The sequence below is a fragment of the Caenorhabditis remanei genome, chromosome X (genome assembly GCF_010183535.1).
Source record: "Caenorhabditis remanei strain PX506 chromosome X, whole genome shotgun sequence".
Lineage (NCBI taxonomy): Eukaryota > Metazoa > Nematoda > Chromadorea > Rhabditida > Rhabditidae > Caenorhabditis > Caenorhabditis remanei.
The window spans coordinates 19,882,422-19,894,603 of NC_071333.1; the positions used below are offsets into that span (position 1 = coordinate 19,882,422).

At 37.5% G+C, this 12,182-nt stretch overlaps 2 protein-coding genes across 2 annotated transcripts; one reads left to right on the forward strand and one right to left on the reverse strand.

Annotated features, from left to right (window-relative positions):
- Window positions 1-1,501: 1,501 nt before the first annotated feature.
- Window positions 1,502-2,900, forward strand: GCK72_025987 (uncharacterized protein; the record flags this gene model as incomplete). Its single annotated transcript, XM_003092982.2, has 5 exons — window positions 1,502-1,528; window positions 1,832-2,249; window positions 2,296-2,509; window positions 2,560-2,660; window positions 2,728-2,900. The coding sequence occupies 5 exons, from the start codon at window positions 1,502-1,504 to the stop codon at window positions 2,898-2,900; spliced, it is 933 nt and encodes a 310-aa protein (XP_003093030.2).
- A 2,271-nt stretch (window positions 2,901-5,171) lies between these two features.
- On the reverse strand, window positions 5,172-10,293 carry GCK72_025988 (uncharacterized protein; the record flags this gene model as incomplete). The annotated part of the gene is made up of 9 exons (XM_053736596.1): window positions 5,172-5,213; window positions 5,259-6,464; window positions 7,288-7,691; window positions 7,783-7,881; window positions 8,181-8,270; window positions 8,331-8,411; window positions 8,471-8,657; window positions 8,950-9,120; window positions 10,195-10,293. The coding sequence occupies 9 exons, from the start codon at window positions 10,291-10,293 to the stop codon at window positions 5,172-5,174; spliced, it is 2,379 nt and encodes a 792-aa protein (XP_053580162.1).
- Window positions 10,294-12,182: the final 1,889 nt, after the last annotated feature.

A 12,182-nucleotide genomic window follows, 5' to 3' on the forward strand; every position in this document is an offset into this window, starting at 1 on the left:
TAGTGAGTCGAAATACGTGAATAACATAAATTCTTCCCTCAATTCTAATGGCTAAACACACAATTCTTCCTACATCTACCCGGCCAGCTGATGCAGTTGAGTAGTGACAGTAATAAACAATAGATAGTACTGTAATAGACATCACTGGATGAGCAAAGGGGTACTTGGATTCTTGTGTACACATCTTTTGAGATGATTACTGTGAGAAATGAGATGTTTGTGACAGTTTCAATTGAAGGGGCGACAGGTGAGAACAGGTGTCGCACTCTATCTCAAATTGAACACTGTCTGAATCTTGTTTTGATTTTAAAACGTTTAAAATGGGGAATAAAAGTGATGAAAAACACATAAAGTATTAGTCCAGAGACGAATCTCCACACACATTTGGCACAATTCGCCTAAAAATACCGTGTTACCACTACCGTAACACCAAACCCATATCCGTCGAGAAGATATGCCTTAGTTTTAGTTCTTTCACAACGGGTCTCATAAGAAGCCTTCTTCTGAGAAGTCCAGAATGTCGATTATAAATCTTCTGAAGTTGTGAGGGGTGTGACCGTGAAGTTTCTGATATCTTCTTTGAGAAAAAAGATATACCGTCTAAAATTGGCTTTGGTTTTAAGGTAAATTGGTAGATTTGAAGGATAACGTTGTTGATAAGATTCGTGCTGGGAAGGATTTTTAAAGAGAAATTGCCAGTATCCAACACGGGTTTCTACTTTTGATATGTGGAATCAATTAAAAATTCACTTGATGAGACAATGAGTGATACCGGTACAGACTCTCAAAGTTGGACAACTTTAACTGATAGAAGCTATTATAAATTTACCAAGTTTGCACGTCAAACACGGTAGCATCGTTAAAACTATAACATTGTTGCAGGAGACACCCAGGAAACTTGAACCTTTGAAAAGCTTGAGAAGCAAGATGTGTGAAGAACAAATAACATATTATTTTGAGTTAATTCTAAGATGAAAACGTCGCAATGTTTACAAAAGGAAGAATTTACAGTGACAATTTCTCAGTTATTCGGAATATCTCGAATCTCTCTAGTTTCTTGTTTTGAACTCATCTTTCTATGAATTTTAAAAAGCATCCTTCTTTCACAGCTGTTGTTCTAGTTTATTCGTTTTATTCAATGTTTCTGATTTGGATATTCTCGTAGTTTCATCGTCCTGTTGCCATATGTATTGTATTCATTTAATTTCAAACTCATATTTTAAAAAATCATTGTTTTTACAATTTTGATTCTCTATCTACATGTTCTTCTCCTTCAACTTTGCCAAAAAGCAGTTGTGAAAACCCCGCCCTGCTAGTAAACAGTTTTATCTTCTAATAAAAGTTCCCAACAGCTACCGCTTTTTTTGAGTCTATCAAGTTTATTTTCTGGTTATGTTTCCAGACTATTGTATTGTTATTCTTCTTATTTTCCGTTCATAATCCAGATTTTTTCCTATAAACTAATTTTCAGCTCAATAAATTTTGAAACCATCTCTTCAACATGCCAGCTGATCCACAAGCCGCAATTGTAAGTGCATTTTTTCAAGTCAACCAGAAAAAGTACTGAAGTCCTAGAATTTTTATTTTCTGACCGCCCGTAAACTACAATGATCCAAACTTGTCCAAAATCGGCATTAAATTATCAACATATCCAGCTTTTGATTGGATTTGGAATGTTTAGTCAAAAACTATATTTTCTCGAAAAAATTTCAAAAAATTACAAGAAAAAATTGTTTTTCGAAACATGTTTCAAATAGGCAAAGCGAACCGGACCAAGAATATGTTCGATTTTGGCCCGGCCCGTGACAAGTTTGCAATGAACATATTCCAGGTAAATGCCAAAGCAGCAAAGGAACTCGGATATACACATTTGAAATATTTGCAAGACGGTGGATTCAGTCATGTTTCCCTCGTAAAAAAGAATGGTGATAACACAGAAGTCGTCATGAAACGTCTGACCGCCAAAGGACAAGACGTTTGTGAAGCCGAATGCCTCATTCATGGGACAATGAGTCAATCGGGCAACCGAAACATTATAAAATATATCACAGATGATGATTATAAAGGAGATAAGATCATTTTTGTGGAGTACGCGAATGAGAGTGATCTAAAAGATCACATCCCGTTCGGGTTAAGTCCGAAAACCGTGAATATGTTTTTCAAGGACTTACTCTCGGGTCTAAAACATATTCACACTCTCGGCCATTGCCACCGAGATATTAAGAGCGAAAACTTATTTATATCAAACGGTATGTTCAACAAGCAGACGTTAGTACTTCTAATTTTCGTTTTCAGGCGTGCTGAAAATCGGAGATTTCGGTCTTGCCGTCAGATTCCGATTCGATGGCACAGCATCAAAGGTTCGGAGCGGATATGGAACCAAGATTACGTTCGCGCCCGAGAATTTTGAGAAGGATCGTGTCGATGGCCCAGCTTTGGATGTTTGGTCAGCAGGAATCGTCCTTGTCAACATGCTGACCAACAAGCTCCCATGGAAAAGAGCACAACCGTAAGTTGTCCCAAATCTTCGTACTAAGTCTCTTCGAAATTGTTTTTCAGAATAGATTCTGATTTCTCTAAATATCTCGCGGACCCTAAATGGAATGCACCAGAATTCAAAAAGATCGAAGAGTCTTCTTGCGACGGTCCGAGAATCATGAGTGAGTTTTTTCTTTCTATTTCACAACTTTACGTTTTGATTTTTATATTTAAAAATATCTATTTCAGAATTAATCCGAAAAATTCTTCAAGTTGATGTCTCCAAAAGAATCTCGGTGGAAGAGATTCTTCAAGATGAATGGGTCACCAACTTTAGAAGAACTTACGAACAGAAAATACTGGAGGAAGCAGCGGAACTTCCATCAAAGCGCATTCGTAACGTAAGAAATTCTCACCAATAATGATAATAACTCCTCAAATATCATTCTGCTAAATGTCATGTTTTTCAAAGCTTCAAGTTATTATTTTTCAAATCTCGATTGCAATCTCTTGTGTTCAAACTTCTCTCCTTACCATTATGTACTCGTTCCCTGTTTTTTCCCATAATTTTTTCATTGCATGTCGTCCGCTATTCTTCCTTCATATCCATACAGTTATTTTCCTCCTTTGACGACCTGCAATCTTTTTTTTGTTTTCGGTTGTTTTCTAATTTTTTTCTGTTTTCTTGTAACTTATCAAAAATTTATAATGCTATGTCATTTCCTTGTACACCAAATTGGTGAAATGAACTTGCCAAATATCCTATGAACCCAGGTTTTAAAGAAAAGGAAATTGGAAGCTCCCTACGCTCCCATGAATCGTGTTAAAGTCGTGAATCGTGTTAAACATGAATCGTGTTAAACTCGCATAGATTTGGTTTGTATGGGTCTCGTAGTTGGGTAAAAACTTTATTTTACTACGGTTTTTCATGTTTGCAACTATGAGACCCTTCCGAACAAATTCCATAAGCCTCTAACACCTCCCGGCGGTCTATGCTCCAGGGGGTACAATGCTCAAGGGGACAATGAAATGAAAATTTCATTGTCCCCTTGAGTATAACTTGGTGGCCCCTCCCGGCAAATGTTCGTGAACCGATAATGGCTCCTTTTTGGAAAAAAAGTGTAGTGGTGACGTTGTGTCTTCCGTTAATGGTTGTTTGCCATCCGTGAAGGAATTTTCTTGAGACAATGCGCTCGAGAGAGTGTGTTAATGTGGGAGACGTAGATTTAGTCGGACTGTAATATAGTGGCAATTCAGACGTTCGAAGATAGGGCTCCGGGACATTTCGCCACTAGACGTTTCGCCACCGGACGTTTCGCCACCAGACATTTCGCCACCGGACATTTCGCCACCAGACATTTCGCCACCAGACGTTTCGCCACCAAAAAATGAAGAATTTGCGAAGCTTTATAAGGAAGAAAAAGCTTTGTAGGGGGGAGAAACATACCATTAGTACGCATTGGTTATGCTAATTAAAGTGATGTGTTTTTTTCCCTATAAAGCTTCGGAAATTCTTCATTTTTTGGTGGCGAAACGTCTGGTGGCGAAATGTCCGGTGGCGAAATGTCTGGTGGCGAAACGTCCGGTGGCGAAACGTCTAGTGGCGAAATGTCCCGGAGCCGAAGATAGAACAGATGCGTTGAACAGCAATTTAATAATTTCATTTGTTGTTAAAGTTGAATTTTTAAAAGTTGTGACTATGGCAGCGTATAATGTAGTCGACTATAATATTTTGGACGGAATAATGTAACTTAATGCAAATGGCCATACTTTTATACTTTTTATTTAGAAGAAGAATGTTAATATAATTTTAATAAGACACAGATGGAATAAAAACAAAAGAACTTGAGAAGAAAATACTGGTAACATTACAAACACTGAAAATGGAAAGGCAAGACTAGGTATTGTTGTCAAGTTATTGATTTAGTGGAAAAGGGAAATAAGAGATGCGACAAAATCAAATTATAATACGCAGGGATATGATTGTGTAAATATAAGATATTGAAGGAGAGGGAACAATTTCAATACTTGAACGAAGAAAGCAGGGAGGGGGAGGAGGTTGAAAATGGGGATTGTGTGGAAATTAGGATAAGAAGAGAATCAGGATGGGCCAATGTAAAAGTGAGAGACGAACAGGTGTATCCGAGACAGAGATACAATCTGTGGAACTTTTTTGACATAAGCTATAGACCGTGTTTGAGAGTACATCAATTGAGGTGGATTTTGAGGATTGACAAAAGATAAGAAAGCAAATGAGAGATAGGAGGGGAACGGAAGACTGGTAGTGAATGTGAACAAACTGTAGATCGACGAATGAGCGGGGAAACTGAGAATGAAGAGATCTCGGTGAACAATGTCAATCAACATAACGGAACAAAACGGAACAGAGTGGTGTTACCATGAACTTTGGAGTCTTACGAGCTTGAAGAATAGACGATGGTGGAGGACTGAAAAAAATGTTATTTTACATTAAAATCAGTTGGAAAGTATAACTTTTACCTCTCGAAGAAAAGTCTCAGACATAGAGCATGGGAGTGTTGAATGTTCAATGATGAAGTAAGAATTTTGCTTCTGAAATTAGAAATCACTAATAGATGAATAAAAAAAAAAAACTACCCGATTTTGTGGATTTTGACAAAGATTAGGCTGGATACTGGTAATGATTGAGGAGGGCTCACTGGTGCCAACGAAATTTAGCAGGAAGAGGAAGTAGATGGAGATGGGCCTGCATGGTTCTGAAAGAATAACTTTTACTTTGAAGAAAAATTAATTCATCTTACCAATAGACCCGCTTTTTTAAGCTCAGCATCAATTTGTTGAAGAGTTATTTGTGAAGAGAAGATTGCCATAGTGTCGCATGAATAGTTCAAACGATTTTTTTCTTGAAAATTCATCCATTCATCCCGAGAATTTGTTATTGAATTGGGAAGAATGAGAGCATCCTTCTCCATGGCGGCGACTCGTCTATAAGTTCTTTTTTCAACCAATTGTATATCAAGAATTGGATGTTTGTTTGACTTTTCCAGAGTAATTTGTTCGGTCAGATAATCGTACAGGTCTTTGGCTATGGCTTTTTTTTCTTCTTCATTGTCTATGACTCCCATGTCCTTGATCTTTGGATAGCTCTCCAACTTTTTTGCAACAATTGCATTCCAGTATCCATCATCACACATGAGGTTGTCCATGAGTTTGAACAAATCCGCATCTACTGGCCCAGTGTACTTCTGTTCGACCTTGAGTAGAATTCCTCTTTCTTCCCCATCCTGAAGAAGTTTGAAGTACCACGCAATAAGCTGTTCTTGAGACAGGATCGTTTGGTAGGCAGGACGACCTTTTAGTAAATAGTACTTTGATGGCTTTGGTGGACATGCCCATAAACTTGAATTGGTGTAGCCGATCTTCTTCGCGTATTCCAGATACGACAAAAGAATTGAATTATGAACAGCAGCTCGTTGATTTCTGTCGTTGATGAAGCTGACGGTATCCAAATATTTGAACGAGCAGAGACCAGATTTGAAAGGGCTCGTGTATTCGTTCAGAATTATTCCGCAAAACAAAATTTCTTTGTCTTCCTTCTCCATGAACACTAAAACCATCCTGTTCCTCATTGTTTGATTCGGCAGAGGCTGTTCCATTTGTAGATAGAAATGTTTGATAATTTCTTCAAATTCGACACTCATCTCATTAGTGAGGAAGCTTCGAACTTTGAATGGATGCCTTGGTCCCACCCATTTCTTCATATTTTCCTCCATGAAGTTGGAGAACTCGTTGGCAGGGATGTCTGTTGAGCGAATCCATTTTGTCATGCCTACAGAAGTTCTGCAAGAGCACTCCTCCCCTGCTCCAAGCTTCCTCGCTCCGATTTCTCTGCATGGATGATGGTAATATTGACCGCAACTGTTGCATTTTATTAGTGGGTAATCATCAATAATTCTTCCACAACAAAATCCAGCCTCTACGTAGTGGAGTCGACAGATTTCTAGGACCTGAAAACAAAATAGTTTGAGGGCTGAAATTATAATGAAGAAATATTTCTGTCGGACGTTAAACTACGGCACCGGTCAAAACTATATTTGCGTTTTTCAGTTGAAAAAGTCCAATCTTAAGATTGTGTCATAGTAAAACTAACTGTCCTACAAAATAACGTTTTATGGATCAAACAGACCAAAAAATTTGTACGGACGTTCCCTAGCAAGTTACATAATAACAAAGTGAATCCAATCGACCAATTACAGTGCAAAAAGTCCGATTTTTGAGCTGTCCGCTTAGAATCACTATAACGCTCTAGAAAGTGCCCGTACAGAAACGTTCAAAAACGGAGCTTTATAGCGCTCAAAATGAAACTAGTTGGGACGTCCCGCGTTCCCGTCTCGCGCGTCCCGGATTGTTATAGAACGGTTAAGAATGAACCTATATTTTTGAAACTTAAGGAATCGCATCCCAAGCTATGGTTTCAGACTCTGTGAAAGCTTCACTATTCTCCGACCAAAATTGACTGTTTTCCAAAATGACTCGAAAAGAATATCTTCTTCCGAGCGCTAGAACTCTACTTTCGATCTGTTCGATCCATAAAACATTTATTTTGTGGGAGAAATTGTCTTACTATGGCACACTCTTAAAGTTGGACATTTTAAACTGAAAAAAGCAAAATATGATAACTTTTTGATCGGTATTGTATTTCTAAAATAAAAAACCAAGAAGACTAGTGACAAACGATAAAATTAACGTGTTTTCTAAAATTTCTTTTGATGTTTTTAGCAAGATTCAATCAGTAATAAACAAATTGCAAAGTGTGCGATAGATACTAACCTTCTTGATTTTCTCTTCTTTAATTCTTTCTTTCAATCCTTCTAATACAATCTTCATCAGTTCGGTTTCTTCATCCATTCTTATGATATTTCTCAAAATAACTCGGAGATCTGCCTGAAGTGTCTGGTCTTTCTCCTCATCCCTTAATTTCAAAAGCAGAGCTTCAACTTTTTGTCGAGGAGTCATAGAAGTTGCGGGTTTGTTGGCTGCACCCTTCTGTTCTTTCTTATTTTTTATTTGAAGTGTTTCCGTAGGCTTTCTGTTGTTATTTTTCCCTTTTCTTCCGGTTTGGGAGATTTGGTTGGTACTCCTCAACTCCTCCTTTTCAGCTTCTTCAGGTTCTTGGCATTTTGAATCTTCAGACAGCTCCTCAGCTGCAGCTTTCTGTAGTTCAACCGAGTTCTCTGAAATTTTTGGTATGTGAGTATGAAAAAAAAAAATTGGTAGTCCAGCTACATAAGGTAATATTAAACTTTCAGAGTTTGCTCAACTTACCACTCTCCATAGCTGGTGTCACTGATTCTTTTTCTTTTCCCAGAGTGAGAGGCTCATGCTGACTTGAGATCGCCACTTTTCTCGACTTTGCTTGGTTCCCTGAACATTGAAAGAGTAATTTATGGAAAAGCGACTTTAATTTAACATTAGAGTGAATTTGTTGTAACTCAAACATCCAAAGTGTCGTAATTTTTTCTTTTTCTAAGGTAAGCTTTAATCAGTCATTTAATTAAGTACTTACCATTGGACAGAGAACTCGTGGTAACCGATTCAGCGTGAGCCTCGACTGGATTTTTTTAGAGCATTTAGAACATCTGCAAATACTACATTTCATAGAGTACTTTATTTAAGGCCCAAGGTAATTGGAAATTTTATTTATTTTATTTTGATCAACGTACCACTGTCCACAGTTTTTTCCAGTGGTTCTTTTTTCTTCGACATCGGAGACATCAGCTGGTTTGGGACATCCATCTGATTGGTCACTGAGCCTAAAAAATCATAGCGTAAACCTAACAATCTATACTTTGGACATTTTATCAAGTACTTACTGTTAGCAAGTGCTTTTGTGGTCTCCGAGGTATGACAGGTCTCAACAGTTTCCAATCGAGTTTCCAGTAGATTCGAGACTGCTGAGAACGTTATAACTTTTTTACCGGTTCAAAGTTTTATTAGATTTTGCTCAACGTACATTTGTCCATATTCTCTGTAACGGATTGCTTTAACATGTCTTCATTGTTTTCTGGAGTTGTAACCACTCCATCCCATCTTCTTTTCTTTACTAATGGCTCTCCAGTTGTTCTCGCAGCCGACACCAAACCTTCATTATTTGCTCTTTCCTTCTTCCGAATTAGAGGATTTATCACATAATATTTTTTCTGAAAGTATAATTATTATACTAAAACAACTAGAATACTATAATTCAAATAAGAAATTAGAATTTTTAAATCGATATTTTGAAAAAAAACCTTACCTTTGAAATAGGTTTGTTCAACCATGGAATGCTACTAAAACGCCGGACAACCTCATCAATTTGGATATCTTCGTCATTCAAAAGTGAGGAATCCATAACAAAGGTAAAAAACTTTCAACCAAATGTTATATAAGAATCAAAAATACCGGAGCTTTAAATTTTTTGTAATCTGAATTAATGGGTAAGAAAGAACTAACCATTCCATACGATTCTCCGCTTTCCAGTAGTGGGAGCATTTTTCCGAGGCTCGATGACAGGAATTTTTTATATTCACGATTTTGATCCGAAGGATAGCTGTGCGCTCTTTCCAAAGCATTTTTCGGTTTTGGTGGAGAGACAGCGTCCTGTAAAGAATCACATTGCATTGCCTGAAATCATGACAATAGAAAAGTGGGTTTCACTCGATGTTCGAAAGATTGATTCAGAGAATAATTCCGAACTGAGCTAGTGAAGCATTTGTCAGAGTTTTTGTAAGTTCCATTGAAGCGCATGTGCGTCCAACTTTCAAAATAATCTCCAGAATGCGATTCTATCAGAGGGACGTTTCGAATAGAGAGTGAGCTTTTATTTCTCAATAAGTTTTCCTAGCGTTGAAAATTGTCAAAAATTTATGACATTAATTGAAGTGTGCGCAGCATATAGGGGGGGGGGATACGGTAGCTTATAGAACATATATTTAATTATTTGCCTGAAGACAACTTGCACCATCTGTCAAAACATATCAGAATTGAGCGGAATGCGATTTTTGAAAAGGCGGAAGGCGGGAGGCGGAAAGCGGAATGAAAATTTTTAAAGCGGAAAGCGGGAGACGGAAGGCGGAAGTAAAAAAAAATTGGCGGAAAGCGGAAGGCGGAAGACGGAAGCAAAATTTTTCGGCGGAGGGCGGAAGGCGGAATGAAAAAGTTGGCGAAAACAGGCCTTATTTTGTTGTAAAAAAACTTTTAAAAATGGTTAAATTTGTAATAAATTTCCACCACCTTCTTTCCCAATGGGTAGTAGGTATGGCTGGGCCAAAAAAAGTGGGCGTGGCTTAAAAAAATGTCCAAAAAATTTTTTGCTTTGCCTCGTGCAACTTTGTTCAAACTTTATATCTTTTTTTGGTAAAAATTGTTAGTTTTGCTGCAAAAAACTTAAAAATCAGTAAATTCGAGTAGGCGAACAAATATTTCAAGCTGATATCCTCAAGGCGGAAGGCGGAAAAAATTCTTAAAACGGCGGAGGCGGAAGGCGGAAAGCGGAAATAGGCAAAAATTTTGCGAAAAGCGGAAGGCGGAAGTCGAAAAAAAACGTGGCGGGAAGCGGAAGGCGGAAGGCGGAAGGCGGAATACCGCTCAACTCTGAAACATATCCGTTGGGAACCACAGTAAAGAACAAAACAGTGTCCAGGCCCTCTCAAAACAATCATATTTCATACTGTAATGGTCATAATTCTAACAACTTACGAGATTTTCCTCAGGCATATTGAACGCACTGTTTAGGGTGCTCATTCTTGGATTTCGGGTAGGTTCGGTCAACAAACGGGAAACGACTTCTGATGTCATTTTTCTGTGTTCAACTTCTGAAAAAGCGTGAGTTCAAGAAGTAACCGGTTACCGTAAAACCTTTAATAGTGCCCCCAGCAAAGTCTATATACAGTGCGCGTCATAAATATGCGCCACCCCCCAAAATCGGTGTTTTCGGAAAAGAGAGTTATTTTTCTGGGAAATCGTTATTAAAATCGAATTCAGCGTATAAGAAAACCTATATTCCCAAGTTTTGTAAAAAAAAATGTCGAAAAATACGTCCAGACCACTAAAAAGTCGCTAAAACGGCCGCGTCATAAATATACGCCACCTCCCAAAAAATGAGAAATAGTTCAAATTTTTCCGATTTTCTTCAAATTTTTTGAAGAAATTTGTTTATGAAACAGAATTTAATGATGTTTCGGAATACTTCCTTGATAGTTCTCAAAAAAATGTCTCTGAAATTTTGAAATTTCAGCACATTTAGAAGATTTTTATGATTTTTGAGAAATTACAGTAATTTTCAGGTATCAAAGTAGAGTACTTGTCTGTTCTTTAACATTTTTAAAACCTACAGCACTAAATCTTCCCATTTCAAACTTTTTTGAAGCCCAAAATTGATATTCCAGGTCTTATTTTAATCAATTCAGGCAACTCGAGTTTACTAGGTCTGTCAGCTTTGCGAGATGTAGGATAGGAATGAGATTTCGGGCGACCTGGAGGATCGTGTATTGGTTGAAACCGCACGAAACCCCTGTTTCCTACTTTGAACAGTTCAAAACATTCATAATTTACCGTGATCCTCCCCGGGGAAAACCTCTAGCTCTCCACAGGTTTATTGTAGTTGACATCAAAACACTAATCTAACTAAGGCAGCTTATCTCACCTACTCATCTTGTTTATAAGCAAAATATGGCATTATTTGCGTAGTTTTGGTCAATTATGCATGCCACCATGAGCAATTGAGAGTCTGATAAGAACATACAGGCGATTTCTAGGCCGAACAGGTGTGAAACAAATCTATAACACATGGTAGGTTCTTTCGCTCGTTTGAAAGGCTCTCAGTGGATCTAACCAAGGGTAGATTTCCAAGACATATAGGCAAATTGAATAAACAAACACAAAATTAAGGGTTTCGTGCGGTTTCAACCAATACACGATCCTCCAGGTCGCCCGAAATCTCATTCCTATCCTACATCTCGAAAAGCTGACAGACCTATTAAACTCGAGTTGCCTGAATTGATTACAATAAGACCTGGAATATCAATTTTGGGCTTCAAAAAAGTTTGAAATGGGAAGATTTAGTGCTGTAGGTTTTAAAAATGTTAAAGAACAGACAAGTACTCTACTTTGATACCTGAAAATTACTGTAATTTCTCAAAAATCATGAAAATCTTCTAAATGTGCTGAAATTTCAAAATTTCAGAGACATTTTTTTGAGAACTATCAAGGAAGTATTCCGAAACATCATCAAATTCTGTTTCATAAACAAATTTCTCCAAAAAATTTGAAGAAAATCGGAAAAATTTGAACTATTTCTCATTTTTTGGGAGGTGGCGTATATTTATGACGCGGCCGTTTTAGCGACTTTTTAGTGGTCCGGACGTATTTTTCGACATTTTTTTTTCAAAACTTGGGAATATAGGTTTTCTTATACGCTGAATTCGATTTTAATAACGATTTCCCAAAAAAATAACTCTCTTTTCCGAAAACACCGATTTTGGGGGGTGGCGCATATTTATGACGCGCACTGTATTCCGGTTTATCTTTTGATAAAGGAGATATCAAAAAAGTTTCAACAGACAAACTATAGCTGAATACATTCGAAATATTTCTTCAGTTGGAAAAGTTTTGATAGCTCTCAAAGCAGTTGAAATATTGTGCACCAAATTATTGCTATAGGGGCATCTATTTTGAGGTTTGTTTTT